General features: G+C 41.9%; 1 protein-coding gene across 1 annotated transcript in view; it reads left to right on the plus strand.

Moving 5' to 3' along the window:
• The first annotated feature begins 3,752 nt into the window (after nucleotides 1-3,752).
• kcnn3 (potassium intermediate/small conductance calcium-activated channel, subfamily N, member 3) overlaps nucleotides 3,753-18,054 on the plus strand; it is a 64,707-nt gene continuing 50,405 nt past the window's right edge. Inside the window, 4 exon segments of the mRNA XM_026183934.2 lie at nucleotides 3,753-4,326; nucleotides 4,943-5,547; nucleotides 5,549-5,654; nucleotides 5,657-6,063. Of these exon segments, the coding sequence (XP_026039719.2) occupies nucleotides 4,969-5,547; nucleotides 5,549-5,654; nucleotides 5,657-6,063 (1,092 nt within the window). The 5' untranslated portion in view covers nucleotides 3,753-4,326; nucleotides 4,943-4,968.

Below are 18,054 nucleotides of genomic sequence, written 5' to 3' on the forward strand. Positions count from 1 at the left end.
GGACTACAGGAGGAGAATTCAAAAGATTCTCAACCAGACCACAAATTTCTGCGTGTTAAAAAAAAATCTGCATTAAAAAATATTTTGACACAGAAGGAATCACAACTTGTTTTGACCATCCCACGTGGTTACACAAACTACACTTTTTCAAGTTTTCTTCTGATATATCCTCATGATCCTGACACTCAAAGTTTGTCAGAGAAAAAAGATGCTCTGGGAAAAAAATAAAACCAGGTTTTGGCTTTAGATTGTAACACTTGGAGTTGGAGTAAGAGTGATTTGGTCACAGTTTTTAACAGAACCTAAATGTGTTTTTCAGCTCTACAATTTTCATGTGGCTCTCCTCCGCACTTAAGAAGTTATGACGCATCATAATGCTGGAAAAAATAAGGCTCACAGAAAGTGCCAAATTTCAACTTACCTCTAATGTGTGCACTTTTGGGACTGTAACTTGGAAAATATTCACAGTAAGAAGTTATATCTAAGGAAACTATTCTCTCACAGTTGTCACAAAATATACATACAGTACTGTGCAAAAGTCTTGAGCAACCCTTCATTCTTCGTATCTTGCTTTCAAGGCACCAGAACCTCACATTTTTTTAAGTGGTCTCGATCAATAGTTCTCTTTGGACATTGGCTACTTTTTCATTTTTTCCAGTCCCATCCTTATAGCCGAACATTTTTTGTTTGTTTGTTTGAAAAAAATCACCTAGTTCAAGGGATGAAGCAGTGTTGCGTCTACACAGACAACACACAACTTAGCCAACATTTTTCCCAAAGGGCTGTGGGCTGAAAAGTTGTCCTATTTTAGCTTGATGTGCAGTGTGTCCTTATAATTCTGAGCAAAGTGGCAGCCTTTAAAAAGCTATCTACACCAGATGAAAAGTACCTGAAAGTAGTTTCCTTAAGCAATAATAAAAAAATCCCTCAAAGATCTGACACAGGACCAGAGAGATCCAGCTCTCCCTTCAGTCGATGCATCTACCATTCACTGAAGCCTCATCAGAGATGGTCTAAATGGAAGGGTGGCTGTCAAGAAGCCGTTCTTACAGAAGGGCAACAGGGGAAAGGCTGAGGTATGGCAAATTACAGGAACTTCAATCAACAGGATGGAGTGCTGAATTCAAATGCAACATTTTTGGTTTACATTATTGTCAATATGTCCAGAGGAGGTCAGGAGAGAGGTACACCAGTGTGTGTTCAGCCATCTGTTCATCACAGTGGAGGCTCTGTTGTGGTTCGAGGCTGCATTTTAGCCAGTGGTGTTGGAGATCTTGTTGAAACTGTTGGAATTATGAATGCAGAAAAGTACCATCAGATTTTGATCCACCATGCAGTGCCACCTGGAAAGCACCTGATTGGCAGCAGCTTCATTCTGCAGCATGAGAATGATCCCAAACACACTGCCAGTGCAGTAAAAGCCCAGATAGAAAAACACACAAAGGAGAACTCTTAATCTTACCTCAACATTATTGAGGCAATGTGAGATCATCTTGACAGAGAAGAGAAGAAAACTCAGCCAATATGAAAGAAAAAAGCGAGCGTTGACTGTCCTTCAAGAAGCCTGGAGAACTGTTTTGGAGACTACTTAAAGACAACTACAAGAAAGTTTCCCTAAGAGAGTTCAGGCTGTGCTAATGAATAAAGGTGGTCATACTAAACCCATTTCAACCTCATTAGAATTGAAAAACGATATTTTTACCTTATATAGTGTATTTCCATGTAAGTCTCTGAACCCCTCTGAAAGGTGGCTCAAGACCAGAGATGGGCAGTAACGCGTTACTTGTAACTTTTTTCAAGTAACGAGTAAAGTAAGGGATTACTATTGCAAAAACGGTAATTAGATTACCGTTACTGTCCCGTAGGAACGCTGCTAAAAACCGTGATTTTTTTTGCGAGAATGTCTCATGACAGTGACGTAAGCGAGTGCTACGTTTGTGGCAACAGCTGTGTGCAGATCAACAATGGATAATATATCCAGTACGGGAGAGAGTATGAGCGTGCAGCGTTTAAAGCGTGGAAGTACTGACCTTACTTTGAGTTTGATTCCATAAAAAGTGACAAAAACATTAGTGTCCGTTGTGCGTGAGAAGAAAACTTCTTTTTGCAGCGAAAATAAACCCCTAAACTTCCAAGCAAGCGCTGAGTACGCTATGAGGTAATGGGAAATTCACAGAGAAACTCGCGGATTCTTCCACTGACCGCTGCGGCACACCTGCACCAGGGTAAACCTCCGCCTCCCCTACTCCTGCTTTACAGGTGAAAATAGAGCAAAAGGACCGCTAGTCTTTGATTTTATTTATTTTCTGCTGTGTTTTACTTGCATCTATTTGAAAGACTGAGTGTAAACACATAAAAAAAATTATTTTATGTGCTGGAATGTGCAGAAAATAGGTTTAAATGTTAAACAAATTTCTTCCAATCTGAGAATGTTGCATATAATTAAATTTTTGCTTGATGCATAAAGTTATAAGGTTAAAACTAATAAAACAAGTTTTAAAAATAGACTTTTCCATTTGATTACATTTTGTATGATGGATTATGTAGAAAAAGTAGAATTAGGCTGAAAGATCTATCACTTTATCACCTATTCAGGTTGTAAATCGTGTTTTTAAAAAGTAACTAAGTAACTAAGTAATTAATTACTTTTGAAAATAAGTAATCAGCAAAGTAACAGGATTACTTTTTGGGGGAAGTAATCAGTAATTAGTTACTGATTACTTTTTTCAAGTAACTTGACCAACACTGCTCAAGGTTCAAGGTTCAAGGGTTCAAGGTTCTTTATTTGTCACATGCATAGTTATACAAGTATAACACACAGTGAAATGTAGCCTGACACGCTCCTCGACATGTGCAAAAAAATTGGGGGGGGGGGGTGTAGAGGAAAAACATTATATATATATATATATATATATATATATATATATATATATATATATATATATATATATATATATATATATATAGTATATACATTGGGTGAATGTGCAGTAGTAGCAGCAAGCAGGAGAATTCTGTACATTAATATGAATAGACATCTGACTATTTTACAGGATAGACAATATAAACATATTTAAAATTAAAGGAATTGAAATGTACATTGTGCCTTGGTTTAGTGTCTGGAAGAGTCCTGACTCAGTCAATTATAGATGATGTGAGAGGGCGGGTGTGTGTGTTTAGGGCACGGATGGCTTGGGGATAGAAGCTCCTCTTGAGTCTCTCTGTCCTTGCCCGGAAGACAAGGACAAGACAAGGACAACATACCAGCCAATGGTCTCAGATTAAATGTATCGGCATTATCTAAACTGGTTTTCTGAAAGTAATTCGTTTCACCTTATAATCAATCAAAATTTGATGAAATGATTTCAAACATATATTGCATAAGCGATGTTGCAGGATTGCTTTTATAGACCCGCATTAACATCTATATTTGTCTTAGGCATGTGTCTCCCCTCCACTTCAGTTTTGACTTACACGTGTGTTTGTTCTGGAAATGTTTCTCTGCGTGTTTTTCTGACGTGGAGTTGGCGGTCCCAGCATCCTTCAGTGCCGTGTTCCAACAGGTGCCATAAAGAAAAAAAACAACAACAAATGGCTCATATAGTCTTTATTACAGAGGCAGCAGCTACGAATGCCACTGGTTTTAATAATAACCCCGAAATAACCCGGTACAATAAATCTAGACAACCGTTTGGTGGCCACATCTTAAAAATCCTGCCACCTGTTATTTCGCCTTTCCGACTCCGTCCAATGGGAGTGAGCGGCAGGTCTGGAGGCGGAGAAAAGAGGGAGAGAAGTTGGAGGAGAGAGTGAGAGACAGAGTCGGAGAGACGGAGAGCCGTAGATTGAGTGTTTGTCGGTGGAGTCACATATTAAATCGCAGACTTTACAGCTCATCTGGGGACTCTTACTTCACATCCACGCCGTCGTCTTTCCCCCCCACCACCTCCTGTTTCATGCTGCTTACGTGCAGCCACAGGTTGACCGATTTATCCGAGTCACCATGGATTATTCCGCTTCATCCACTGCCGATTGCCACTGACAGGATCAAAATGGGAACGATCAATACATCACCGATGACTGGGAGAGAGACAAACTGATCTTATCAGGTGAGCGGAAGACGGAGCCATCATCAGCGGGGAAGCGACGCGCATTTTCGAGAGATAAGACCTGTGGAGGACCTATATGAAGGGAGACGAAGCGAAAAGATGATGGGATGGCCGTGACAACATGAAAAAGAAAAAGTGCTGTGGTCTGCTTTCATCCAGTCCGTGATTCGACACAACTAACCTGGGGGAAAAGGGACCGAGGCAGAAGAGGTCGGAGGTAGGTATATGGGAAACAGTCAAGGAGGAGATGGGTGGTCGTGAAGGTGTCTGGTTATATCATACTGAAAGTAGGCTGTTGTTTTGGATCAATCAGAGGATACTAAAACGCAAGCCAACTTATGGTTAACTGAGGCTTTCGCACTTCTGCTCTGATCTGGAATTATTATCCTTTAGTCTCTGAGGCTGATCTCATTTTCATAGTGTAAAGCCAGAGGATTTGCACCATCCTCCTGGCTAACAACACAGATGACATTTATGGAATAGATTGCTGGAAGCACTGTGGGATGTGAGAGAACAAGAAGACACTGGGAAACCGAGAGGGGAAGCGCTGAGAGAGGCTGACTGGGCAACTGACTCAAATGTGACTCAAGGAATAACATATTCCCCAATTATGACCACTTGTCTTCACTCTGTGTTCCCTCTTTGTCACACATCCTCAGCTTTTGGAGTTCAGTCTTCTCCCTCATTTGTTTTAACCATCCATCACAATGTTTTCCTGCTCCTTCCTTTGTTTTTTCTGTATGTCCTTCATTACCACATTACGATAAGGAACCTGTATTCTCTATCGTTTTCTCCGCGGGCCACTTTATATTTCCTCTCTTTTCTCTTCCTAGACAGGTGTGCGGCCACAGCTGTGATCATGGAGCCTCCCCCTTCTCTGAGCTTGGCTCTGCTAGGAGGGAGCGAGGATGAGGACCAGCGATTCCTCCTTCCCCTGGGCAGTATATCCCATCCGTCCACTGCTGGCGCCCAGCCAGGATCAAACCACTCCAACCACATGGGAGGATCAAGCCTCGACCGTCTAAACGGCAGCACCTCATCCCCCTCGCCCGCCACGCCCAACTTGCCCCCAGCATCTCTCCCGAAGTTACCACTTTCCTCCGCTGGAGCTCAGCCTTTGCCTCCACCCATCCCCAATGCCCTGCACCCCACCAGCACCCCACTCTCTTCCTGTCTGGGCTCACAGCACAGCCTGAGTGGGGACAACTCCCCAGTCTACAATGCCCTTTTTTACTCGTCCCATTCGCCATCCATGGAGCGGGAGAGGGACAGAGAGCGTGACAGGGACAGGGAGAGGGGGTGCAAACACAGACAGGCCAGCCCTCTGGTTCACCGTAGGGACAGTAACCCCTTCACGGAGATTGCCATGAGTTCCTGTAAGTACACAGGTGGCGTCATGAAGCCCCTGAGCCGCCTCAGCGCATCCCGGAGAAACCTAATCGAGTCAGACAGCAGCAGCGAAACCAAAGAGGGCGCCGTTTCAGCTGTTGCTGGCGCAACTGCTGCTGGGGGGCATGACCGGCAGCGAGAAGCCCCCCCTACCTGTTCGGTGACCCAGTCCTCCACCAACCAACCCCCAATTCAGAGCCCGCCAGAGATTGTGATTTCATCCAAAGAAGATTCCCCGTACCTCAGAGGAGGTTATGACATCACCGACTCCACATCCAACCAGATGTCCATCTACCACCAGAACCACGCACTAGTGGAGAGCAGGCGTTCGCAGTCAGGGAGGGGCAGCAGGCAGGGAGGAGTTGGGGCAGTGGGTACCGGGGCCAGGGGCAGCACCTCCAAGGCTCCCAAACGAAAGAACCAAAACATTGGGTATAAACTGGGGCACCGCAGGGCGCTGTTCGAGAAGAGGAAGCGGCTGAGCGACTACGCCCTGATCTTTGGAATGTTTGGCATCGTAGTCATGGTGATTGAGACAGAGCTGTCGTGGGGCGTGTACACGAAGGTGAGGGACACAAATGAGTGACACTTAAAAAGACACACCAATAAAAAGATCACTTGTGCTTAGTGCTGGGGCTGGGCCATGTGTTGAAATGTTCTAACCATCAATAAAATTAATTATTTCCTGAGTTGAAATCTTAAGGAGGCAGACCACAAAATTAGAAACATAAACTGACAGCTCTCCCTCAGAAAATACTGCCCAGAAGTCATCTAGTCGCTGATAACTGAGCGCAGTCGTTGTCTTTTGGGAAACCAAGCTGCACTCCAGCCATGTCTTAGAAAATAAGCCTGATGATGACATAGCACAGTGAAGAGGGTTACCTCAGCTCACACTTGAAAATTAATACAAGAAAGCATGCGTTAGAAACTTGGAGTGTGGACAAGCCTGTGAATTTATCAGGCAGAGGGGTCTAGAGAAAGACATTATGAAGTTCCCCTGTGGGAATTGTAGGAGCCAGTGTCTTTAGCTAAGGACTGATACTCACAATATCTTTGCCTCTGCTGCTTTAGTTTTGGCTGTTGTTTTGTTTTAATTTGTCTGTCATCAATCCCCCCAGGCTTTTAGAGGTATGACACAAAATTACCACAGTGTCACGTTAATGTAGCTACATTGCATATGCGTAACAATTATGAAACCAGGCTGTCGTTTCCCAAAAAGTTGATTCTGTTCATCTGGACGTGGCGTTTTCAGTGGGAGAAACCTTTTGTCACTCATCCAAGTGACTTCTTCAGTCTGAGCTGACTGCAGGTTTCCCCAACCTTATAAACAGTGCATTTGCATAATGACTGACGGCTGTCATGTATGTCATGGTTATATCTCTGGTGCTTATCTAGAATCTCCTGGGTTAACTTTGTCTTATTTGGGCTTTTTTGCCTTTTGCTTTTTTTATTTTTTTATTTTACAAGCAGCCCATAAACACTGACAGGAAATGTAGGGGATAAAGAAAGAAAGAAGATTACATGTCCCAAAGGTCATCAGGCAGATTTGAACATTAGGTAGTACGATTACTGACCCTCCAAGTCACTAGGACACCCCATTTTTTACCCGGTTTAGGCGGTGCAGATGAACCTTTTAGTCACTGAATTCATGATTGCAACAACTATTGCAATGACCAAGCTTGACAGTTACTGCTTTTGGGTGATGTAATGCAAGGATGCTAAGGACATGGAGGGGGCAGATTATCAGAAGGAGGCCAGGATCTCATTTGTTTGTGTAATGGGGGGTGTAATAAGCTGAATAGGCCCCTGGCTGCTGTTCTCTGTTTATTTTGTGTGTGCGCGTGTGTGTCAGGAAGCCTCGGACCATGTTGTGCTCACCTTGCTGTGAGACACTTTTGTCCTCATTCTAGCCTCCCTTTTTTGGTCAGAGATATGACACAGGCTTTGCTTTCTTTAGTTCATAAGGTGGAAACATGACTTCTGCTTATGCAGCTTGTCATACATGGATCGCCAATGATGTGAAATAATCTGTGAGATCAGCTGAGTGCACAGATTAACAGGTAGCTTGTTAGAATAGCCCAACTGGGTGTGTTTCCCCATCTTTCTCACCCTCCTCCTGTGTTTCTGTTTGCAGTCTGCGATCTCCGGACTCTTTCTGTTAATGCCGTTGCTAGAAAAATCTCCCTGCTGTGTCTTTTCTTCTACTTTACAAAAATCACTGCTTTAGAGGTCCTTTTTTTTATTAATGAAAGTGCACGGTCTCTAATTCCCTTTCAATCCCTCCTCTTCTCTTTTATTCTCTTCTGTCTGCCTTTTCTTTCTTTTTTTCCCTGAAGGAGATGGCAGAGACTTATGCCCTCTTTTTCTGCCTGGGCCTTTTCTATTTCAACTCCACGCCTGTCTCTTTGTCCTGTTTTCTTCATTCCTTTCTTTCTTTCTTTTTTTTTTTCCTCCTTCACTATCTCTCTCCCTCTGCTCCGCTGCTCTTCCAGTGGGCGTCAAACTGGGGGAGTGTGATCGGAAGAGAGAAGCGGCTGGGTGAGAATGAATGTCTGTGGAAGGAGAGAAAAAAAGGAAAAAGGCGATAATGAAAAGCCTGATTTAGGTTCTTAAGCTACAATCAATTTAGCCCTCATCTCAAACAGGCTGCGTTATCTATCAATACGAATCAATGGACTGAGTGATTTCGAGCAGGGTAATCAAAGTGTTTGTCAGCACTCTCACCATATTAATTAATTTCTGATCATCACGGCATATTGGGGGGAAAACAAATCGTATATGAAATGTAGCAAAACATCGCGGTCTGTCTTCAGCATCTTGCATTTCTAAAGAGAGAATCCAGAGAGTTAAGTGTGCATCAAAATTCATCTTAAATGGAGACTGTAAAATTTTCTGTCTTCTTTATGGCTGCGTATTTGGTTTGACTCCAACAGACACTGGAGTCCCATCAGACAGCTAAAACCCTCACTTAGATAATTGAGGTGGATAGAAGCCTGCTGGCTGTTGTGGAAAAAAAAATGGATTGAGATCCCGAGGATGAAAGAACAATCGGGCTGGGAAGATGAATGGGTGGAAGGAGGAGAGGTTCGCGCGCTGCTTTAAACGAGTCTAGGGGGCGAGGTTTGAGTGATTTCTTCCATTGATTATTGATAATCACACCCACGCACATGCACCGTGCACCTCCGCATACACATGCTGTGCAAACTGCTTTATTGAAAATGGATGCTGCCTTTCAGAGAAGCCATCCTTGAGAGCTCGTGTTGAAATACGATCGGTTAAGATCATTCGTCATAGATTGAAAATATATAATGCACGTGTATAAATATAGCCTCTTAATGGCTCCTTTAGGTCTCCCTTCTTTGACAATGGCTACAAAGCAAATGTCACTGTATACTGATCAGTCTGTGTAGCTCTACCTAAGCTTCTGCACTTTTTTTCTGAAGGTCCAGCTGCTCTAGCTTTTCTCCCAAAAATAGAGATGAAGAATAAGAATGGAACCAAACAGAGTTGGCTGGATTGTGTGGAGCGTGCATGTTTCTGTGTGTTGGAAGGGTAAATGGAGAGAGGTTAACTGAGGAGGACACAGTGTTTCGTGACTGTGGGTATTGTGAGTAAGCTATATTCCTGTGCAGAAACAGCACAAACCCTATCAGCACACTCTTATTTGCCACATCTAAGACTTTTCCATTCATTGCTGTGCAGCCTCTATCTTCAGTTATCAGCCTTTGCAATTTAAGTTAAGTTCAAGTCCATGATGAAGGCCACTTCTGTAGGACAAAGTTTGATTGCAGATAAAAATTATTATCTTGTACAGCCTTCAGCGCTCTAAGGCACAGCTGTAAATTCCTGCATTGTAAATATTCAGGCACGGTTGTTGAGCCTAGATAGATTATGTAGAGAGAATATTAAATGATGAAATAATTCATGAATGTGAAATAATTTAATTTTTGGCTCATGGTGACTTTTTGCCCAAAAGGCTTCAAAGAAAAAACCTGAGCCTTTAATTTGTTGTCATGCATTTTTAACTCTGCATGTTCTGTGACCTCTCCTCATGATCAGTGTCACTGCCACACACCCAGGATCGTGACATGTCAAAATGTTAACAGCAGTGTGAGGACAGCCTTCTATATGCTTCTATTATTATTTTGATGAGGAACAGGGGGTCCTGGTCTGACACGTGTCTCTGTCTGAGAATAACTGGGGCCCTTGGACACTTGGGACCTTAGCATGTGGGCTGTCACAGTCAGATCAATAGATCTTTCACAGAGGCTCACATAGCTCCTCGGGGCCAAGCTCCAAGCCACATTTCAGGCTTGCAACGCTGCTATTCTGAGGCGATGCCCTGCAGTTGTTGACTTCACCTGTCACACTATCAATGCGTGCATTTGGCATGTGTGAGGGTATCAAGTGTGAGTATGTACCCTCTGTCTGCTTCTCAACACAAGCATCAGCAATGCTGCCTCCTATTTCCCCTTTGCTTCCTCGATTCCTTCCTTCCTTTCACTGTCAGAGAAAGTCCCTCCGTTGGCGAGTCTTAAATATGCCTCCATCCCCCCACGAGAGTCATTGCCTTCTCAGCAGCCTTAAAACCTCTTCCTCAGTCCCTCCGCAGCACCACCATCCCTCCCGTTCTGCCCTCGCTCTGCTATCTCTGACATTTACTGGTAGACCTTTCTGCACATTTTCTCTGTTGGTCCACTTACAGTGGCTGCACGCTGCTTTAGAGACAGTACATGAGGTCGATCAGGGAATTAAACTCCCACCATATTCTCTAAAGAAGCTATCAGCCATCTCTGCATTTTTGTGCAACTGCACCTACTCTCCTTCTCAACCTTCTCCCTTTTCCTTCAGTCCATTACACACTGCCTTCATCTTCTAGATCACAGACTTCTAAGCGACTGTAGATCCCAGAGGTCCTACAACTAACAGGTACAAATATGCTTGTTTGAGCATAACAAGGCTAAGCAACCTCTGGCTGTATGTGGAAGTGCTGGTACTTACATGGTTATGTTAAAACTTGTGTGCTCTGATGGTAAACATTCACGTCACAGGGTCTCCTCTGTGTACACACACACATATGGAGTGTGTGTCTTTATGTATTTAGCTCTGTCACGTTAGTACCCATGGATGCACCTGCTAATGTGTGTGTGTCCACATCTCCCTTTGTCTGGATTTAATTGAGTGTGTATGGCCGTAATGGTGTATGCCGATGTGCATTCGAGTGTATGCGTATGGTGCGTGTGTGTGTTTATCCTGGAAGGGTGACATCGCTTCTGTCTATTGCCTGTTTCCCTGGAGACTGATTGCAAGAAGGCATCACTCTGACAGGGAGAGACCCCCAAGGCTAAGGCATTACATCACACGCAGACACATGTGCACACACGCACATACTCATTACAACCGCGTGGTAAGTGACACGTATTTTCTCTCATGTCTGTGTCAATAAGGTTGAGGTAGGGGCAATTGGGGGAAACCCTCTAGATACTACCTGTCTGTGTTTGTGTGTGTGTCTCCCTGCTAATTGAACTAAAGAAGCTCAAAAAGCTCATTATCCCTGCATGTTGTCCACAGAGCCAGTGATCAATATACGCTAATCACACACTTATGCACAGCTGGCTAAGAAAGAAAGGAAAAAGAAGAAACACAAGCATATGTAAGTTGTATTTCCAACAAAGGAGCACCAAAGAGCCAATCATCAGCTTCAAAACAGCCAAACCAGGAATCATGTCAGTCAGTCTGGGCCCTGTTAACATACGCAGGATATCTTTCTGTTATCTGGCTTCACTTACACTAACATTGGCAATCAGGCTAAGCGGTCACACTAGTGACAGTGCTTATTGACTCAATTATCAACCTAGCTTCGAGCACGTTCACATGAAAGAGTGCCATTAGTAGCATCTGACCAATCACAAACATGGATGCGTGAACTGGCAGCAGAGCGCCTGGTTTTACAAAAGATAAAAATATAATAATACAAAAATCTGAAGACGTTAAACACACAGTGCAGATTGAAACCGTCGCGGTAGTTGAAGGCAAATCAGCATGAGCATGAGTGTCTGCAGCAGGAGAAGCACTGAACTGTAGACGAGACTTAAATAGTGCTGTATGCACGTGCGAGTGTTTTAACTGCTTTAGTTGGTAATGAATGCTCGGTCATTAGGGCACAGGACAATCTGTGTTATTCCACCAAAGTAATATTGAGATGTGCATGAGATAGTTTTAGTGTGTATTTTTTCTGCTGCAGCCCTGGTGCAGTTTAAGGCTCTGAGAGTAGCCGAAAGACTAAATATAAAAACAAATTCAGTGTAGGAAAATACAATTGTTTCATCTAAGAATCTTCGAATTCTTATTGAATTTTATCAGAGAAACAAAGACTTTAGACACTGTTAAAAAACTGCAGACCCTCATGTTATCCTTCCACAGAGTCCAAGAATGGTGACATTACTTTGTAGGTGGCGATTTTATACCTCTTGATTTATAATCTTGAACATCGTTGTATTTTTACTCAGTTGTATATAGTATTTGTATTTGTATTCTATTTTTATCTTATTGTATATTTATTTTATTTTATTCTACTGTATATAGTATTTTATTTTATTCTATTCTGTACAGTTGTGTACTGTATTTATTCTTATTGTATTCTAATTTTTGCCTCATAACTTTTGCACTGTCCACTTCCTGCTGTGACAAAACAAATTTCCCACGTGTGGGACTAATAAAGGTTATCTTATCTTATAACCCGCTCCAGAACAGGTCATATCAGCAGCAGAAGTTACCATGACGATGTCCCCCAGTAGCAACTGAACCACTTTTTTAATACTGAAAACCCCGAGTTACATTTTGAAGTTACCTGGATAAGCCCAAATCATGCTTCCCAGTTTTTGCAGAGATGGACGCACAGTTCATTTTCACAACTGTTTAAAAAAAGTCCTTAATTTAAATTGGTGTATTAAACCAAATGTGTGCACATTTTGGAAGTTTGCTTACTTCTGTAAGCTTGAAGACTCAATGGACTGTTTTTACTTAGAAAACCTTAATTTAGCCATGCTGAGTTCATTATTTAACTGTTTAGGCTTTGATTATGGTGGATGTGCAGTGCGGTTTCTAGTATCCATGTGGCTAAAAACAGTGTATTAAATAACCTCTATAACTAAGTCTTCTGCAGCCATTAATGAAGTTCAGTCATTGTTGTTGGTGGGATGGGCCAGAGGCATCGAATAATGTTAGCACCGTGGATTAAGCCATAAATTTAGCTGTAATCTTGTGTATAGTAAAAGTAGAACATGCAGGGAGTTTTTTAACACCTTATTTTGAGACTATTTACCAAACTTTTTTTTATCTGCTTTGTCTGTTTTCATCACATTTGAATGGTGTTTTATGTCCCAGTGGCCATTGAAGTAAAAGTCATGCCTCTCCCTGTTTTATTACGCAGTTATACAGGCTTATTGACCTAAAACGGTCAGATGCACAAGATATGGTCTATATGAACCATATCAGCCACTTTTGTGTGGGACGGTGAAGTGTTAGGTTAACATTCACCCATTTTTTATCAACGCTGTTATCTCTGAGGTCAAAATGCTTCTATGTTTATATTCCAGTTTCCTAAACTGTGCTTGTCCAGGATGAGGGTAAAGCGCAGCCTAACCCGAAACAGGTCACAGGTGACTCTATGAATGTTAAGAGGTTAAGTGCGACACAGAAAATTTCCCTTCAGCTTGCATATATGATTTGTGGTAGGGAGCTGCATGCTGTTTCCATAGATGAGCACCGCTAAAGCACAGGTGTTACTAAGAGCATTTGCAATGATTGCACTTTTCTCAGGTCTCACTATAAGCGATGGCAGTGTGTTATTGAGCCTACAGTAAAAGTACTATTAAAACTAAAGCAGCCAAATGAAATTCAGCCATTTATCACTTTTTTTTTAATGAATTACACCTGTGTTTGCACATTGCTCGTTGCCTGGCAACCCCACTGTGACAAAAATCCAGTTGGTGTTATTCATCACGAAATCACTTGATGAGCATGTAACTCAATAAACAATTAATCCTTACATTTCTGTTTATGAGCAGATTAAACCTTAAATGCATTGCTTTTCTCTAACCAGCAATCCAGCACCAATACGAGGCAGGTTAAGCCACGTATCAATATCATTCTGCTTGCAAACATAATTTAAAATAACAATACCAAATAAAGTTGAAGTCTGTTTTGATCATTTGTTTCTACAGGCAGCCTACTCCGTCATATGCTGTTGTAACAAAATCCTTTTGGAAGCAAGTTTCACCAATCAGCACCTGTCTTATTAACGCAGCTGGGAAGTTACTTCGTCTTAAAAAGATTCAGACCAAATCGAGATGAATCAGAAGAGGCGTTGCCAACACATTAAAATCGACTTTTATTTCAAGTTAAACTGAACAAAAACTAGCAAACAATCCCGAATATGTCCTCAAATGAATTCAATTAAAGTGAAACTTTTCATTTTTAGATTTTGTTGTACTACACACACTTCGACACACTTAATGTTTACAGTACGCCAAGAAAAACTACGACTTTGCAACATGTAGACATTCCTGCTACCACACAGAAACTGATCCTCGACTATTAGCTGGGGTCAGTGAATTAACATGATTGGTTCATTTGTTTCCTGATAAAGGTGATTGGCTCTTTGGAGGGAGTGGTAGCATCATTGTATTCAGCACTCTTTGAGTGGCATGTCTCTCTCATATAAGGTCTGTAACACTGTATGGACTGGGATCTACAATCCAAAATTAGTCAGCACAGTAAACACTAATCCCAGTCAGTTGCTTGTGGTCATTTCAACTTGGCTGTGCAATATGCATGCATGCTTTGCAGAGGAGCGCAGATGGTCAGTGTATTTATTTATGTCCCCAGTGAAGTCAAGCTAGAAGAGAGCTTTAAGCTTTAAGAGCTTTCACCTTCTTAAAATAAGGGAAAAAAGGAAAACTGTGGAGTGACATTTACTTTTTATTGGAGAAAAAAATGGAAAAATGAACAAAGCTTTTTGTCATTTATGAAATTTCTACTACAGGACATTAATGAAAAAAAACCACTTTGAAGAAAACAAGGAAGCTGAGAGCTTAATTGAATTACATGATTTAATTAGACAGGGTGTAATATTGTCTCGTGGTATATATATTTAAGGATTAAACAAATCGTAGGTAAGGAAAGAAAGCCGTCAGGACACGCCCAGAAATTTCCCTGCACATAATCCGCCTGTGAAACCGCAGCTTGTCATTAATTAGAGGTGCCGGCAGGTGGGAGCTTTTTGAACTTTGGACAGACCATTACAGTCGTTTCCCCCACTGCTTCCAGCCTTCACGCTAAGCTGCTCTCTCAGCAAGATAGCAAACATTTTCCAAGTGGCAGAAAGTTAACTTGTTCCAGAAACATCACAGTTTCAAAGCTTTTTAACTTTTTTAATTAAGGCACAAGTCCTGCTTGTTGTAAGGAATCATGTGATGTAAAGTTCATCATCGACCTGTGTCTGCAAATATGTGCACAGGCTCTAGAAGTCGAAAGGAGCGCGCATGCACAGAGTACAGACTGTAGCGCGTGTGCAGTACGTGCGTGCCGTCAAGCCTGCATCCCACCAATTTCGCATCTGCACTGACATTAAAGTGAAGCTGCTTTTGTCTATAAAGACTTTAATGCTGGCGCATTCATTTTATATGCAAACACTTGAATCAAAAGGTGGCACTAAAAACTAATAGACCCATGCCAGCCTGTTAGAGTTTAAAAAAATCATGACTGTAAAAAAGCTGAAATGAACAGAAGGCGCGCCAGTAGGCGCATATATCTCCTTTTTGCAGTTAAGTTATTCACTATACAGGTGGAATAAGTGAAGTGCAAACAGGCAAACAAAATGCTTTTGACAGTGTAATGAGACAACTGTCAAAAAATCCCAACGACCAACAGAGTGCTGGGTGTAAACGAAGAAAGCGAGAAGGGAGACCGTAGAGAGAGAGAGAGAAGGGGGACGTAATCTCCCATCACATTGCAATTCACTAGTGTGACTGTGTTTAAACAGATATGGTGCTGAAAGCCAAGAGTGAAACCAGCATTTTTCTCATTAGCACAACAATGTTGGCTTCCTTTGCACCTAGTTTGCTTCAGTGGGTACAAATGAGATGTTAGCAGCAGTGGAGAAGGAGACCGAGACAAGACAAGCAAGCACAAGCAAATAAAGACAGAAAGACAACAGCTTCGGGTAAGCTGATAGAGGAAGTGAGTGCGAGGCAAAGCTAGATATTGTCCCAGTGTTGTGCGCTGGCTCATAAATGCACTGACATGAGTGACAAATGTGAATACATCCATACAGCATGTGCATTTTAGTGTATTATATGAACGGCGGAAGGGGAACCCAGCCTCAGATTCATTCTCAGATTGCTCTAATTACAGTCAACAGAGGAGCACGTCAGTGTGTATTAACCAACTAGACTCTGTGCGTGCTTCTGTGTGTTTGTTTGACATTGAATTAATACCATTAAGGCCACGAAGCATAGACAGAGACCCTAAATAAACACAATAACACACTAACACACTCTATTTTCCAGCAGGCTGAGTTGCAATATATATTCATGAACCCAAAATGCAATGTGGATTCTGTCTAATAACACCACGGAGGAAAGCCTGAGTAATATGTGTCTAAACTCAGAGTGCAGACCCGGATTAAAGAGTGGTGATTAATGCTCAACAGTCTCCCACTTTACCCCCAACCTACCGCCTAAGTCTTAAGGTGGCTCAGGTCTTTCCTGGCGGAGGACATAAGGCTGTTGCGCTCGGTGTGTGACCTTGCTGGTCCCGCCAATGTGCTTTGAGTTTCTTATTTTTTCTTTTGATATGCGTGTGTCTATTCAATTGTGCATTTCAAAACACAGACCTTGAGCTGATGTGGACAAATGAGTCGGATTGGCAAGCTTTATTTTAAAGAATTAGAAAATGAATCAAGCTGACCGGTTTGTTTGAGTTTCTGAGCTTTTGCTTTTATGTGCAGATTTTTTATTTTTTTTTTGCCTTTGAAACGGAGCATTTGCAATGAATGAAAATGTAATGAATTCCTTAAACCCATCCAGTGTACTGCTATGAAACAAATGCAATTTCTGATAAAAGGTCATACACTTAAAACTTGTTTAACTGGTGACGGATGAAAAGGAAGCGCGAAAGCAGTGTAGTTTGATCTGAAGCTTATGAAGTTTTTATAGGTTTAGTAAGTCTGTGGATCTGCATTTAATACTGTTAGCAAATGTACACTGAAATCTTTCTTTCTCACATTCATCCACTGATTCATTCCTGTATTTACGTTATATTAACACAACCAGATACGTCATTATCAGTATAGATGTATTCTCCAATGGACGACCAGACTCTCCGGAGAGCAGCTAACAAATTAATCGAATGCACTTTCCCCTTTGAATCTCTTTGTGTAGATCAGATGTGTGTAGCCCAGTGTATTCTGACCAAATGTACAAATGTGTTGTGTACCTGTGTGCAAACATGCGTATGATAGCTCACGTAAGTGTTGCTGCTCTCGCAGTGTGAAAGGTGAGGGGGTTAGAGAAGCCAAATAAGTGCTATGAGTCGTATTGATTGGAAGATACTGGGCGTTGATTATAAGCCCTGTGAAACCAGACAAGGAGTTAACGCTCGACTGCAGAAAGATATTGATAGGCGAAAAGCAACCATTCAACTTCTGTTCTTTGAAACTGGCTTTTGTTTTGTCTTTGCTGAGAAATTGCAACAACAGTGCTGATGCTATTTTAGCAAAGGAGTGAGAGAGGAGTGAGTGAGTGGGACATCTGTGAAACCAGCCTAGTGACTGAGTCTGGACATTCAAGTTTTTTTTAAGACTGTTGTTTTAGGTGAAGCAGACTGAACTGAGTGGAAATAAAATCAGTGTAAAATCAAACACACAGCTAATATAAAACATTTTTCAAGGATCAGGATCTGGGCTTAGTTACAGAAGAGGTTCTTTCACTTGGTTCCAGTGAACCAAACTCTTAATGCTTCAGCATAACAAGACATTTTGGACAATTTCATGCTCTTAACTTTGTGGGAGCAGTTTGGTGATGGCTGTTCTTGCTGTTCCAACATGACTGTGCACCAGTGCACAAACCAAGGTCCATGGACATGGATGAGATGTTTTTCTTATTTTTTGTTTTGTATGTATGCATGCACACCTGTTCAACTGCTCATTAACATAAATATCAGCCAATCATGTGGCTGCAGCTAAATGCATTTAAGCATGTAGACATGTACTCATAAAAGACAGGCTGAGGTTTAAACTGAACATCGTGGGGAAGAAAAGAAATTGATGTGACTTTGAGTGGCACGATTGTTTTTATCACACAGTATTTGAAAAACTGCTGATCTTTTGGGATTTTCCTACATACATCTGTAGGGTTTACAGAGAATGGTTTGAAAAAGAAAACAGCCAGTTAGCAGCAGTTTGGACAATAGAAGAAAAACATAGCCTGGTCTGATGAGTTTTGATTTCTGCTTTGACATTTGGATGGTAGGGTCATTCGATTGTCACAAACAG

This window comes from Astatotilapia calliptera, chromosome 11 (assembly GCF_964374335.1).
Source record: "Astatotilapia calliptera chromosome 11, fAstCal68.1, whole genome shotgun sequence".
Taxonomy (NCBI): domain Eukaryota; kingdom Metazoa; phylum Chordata; class Actinopteri; order Cichliformes; family Cichlidae; genus Astatotilapia; species Astatotilapia calliptera.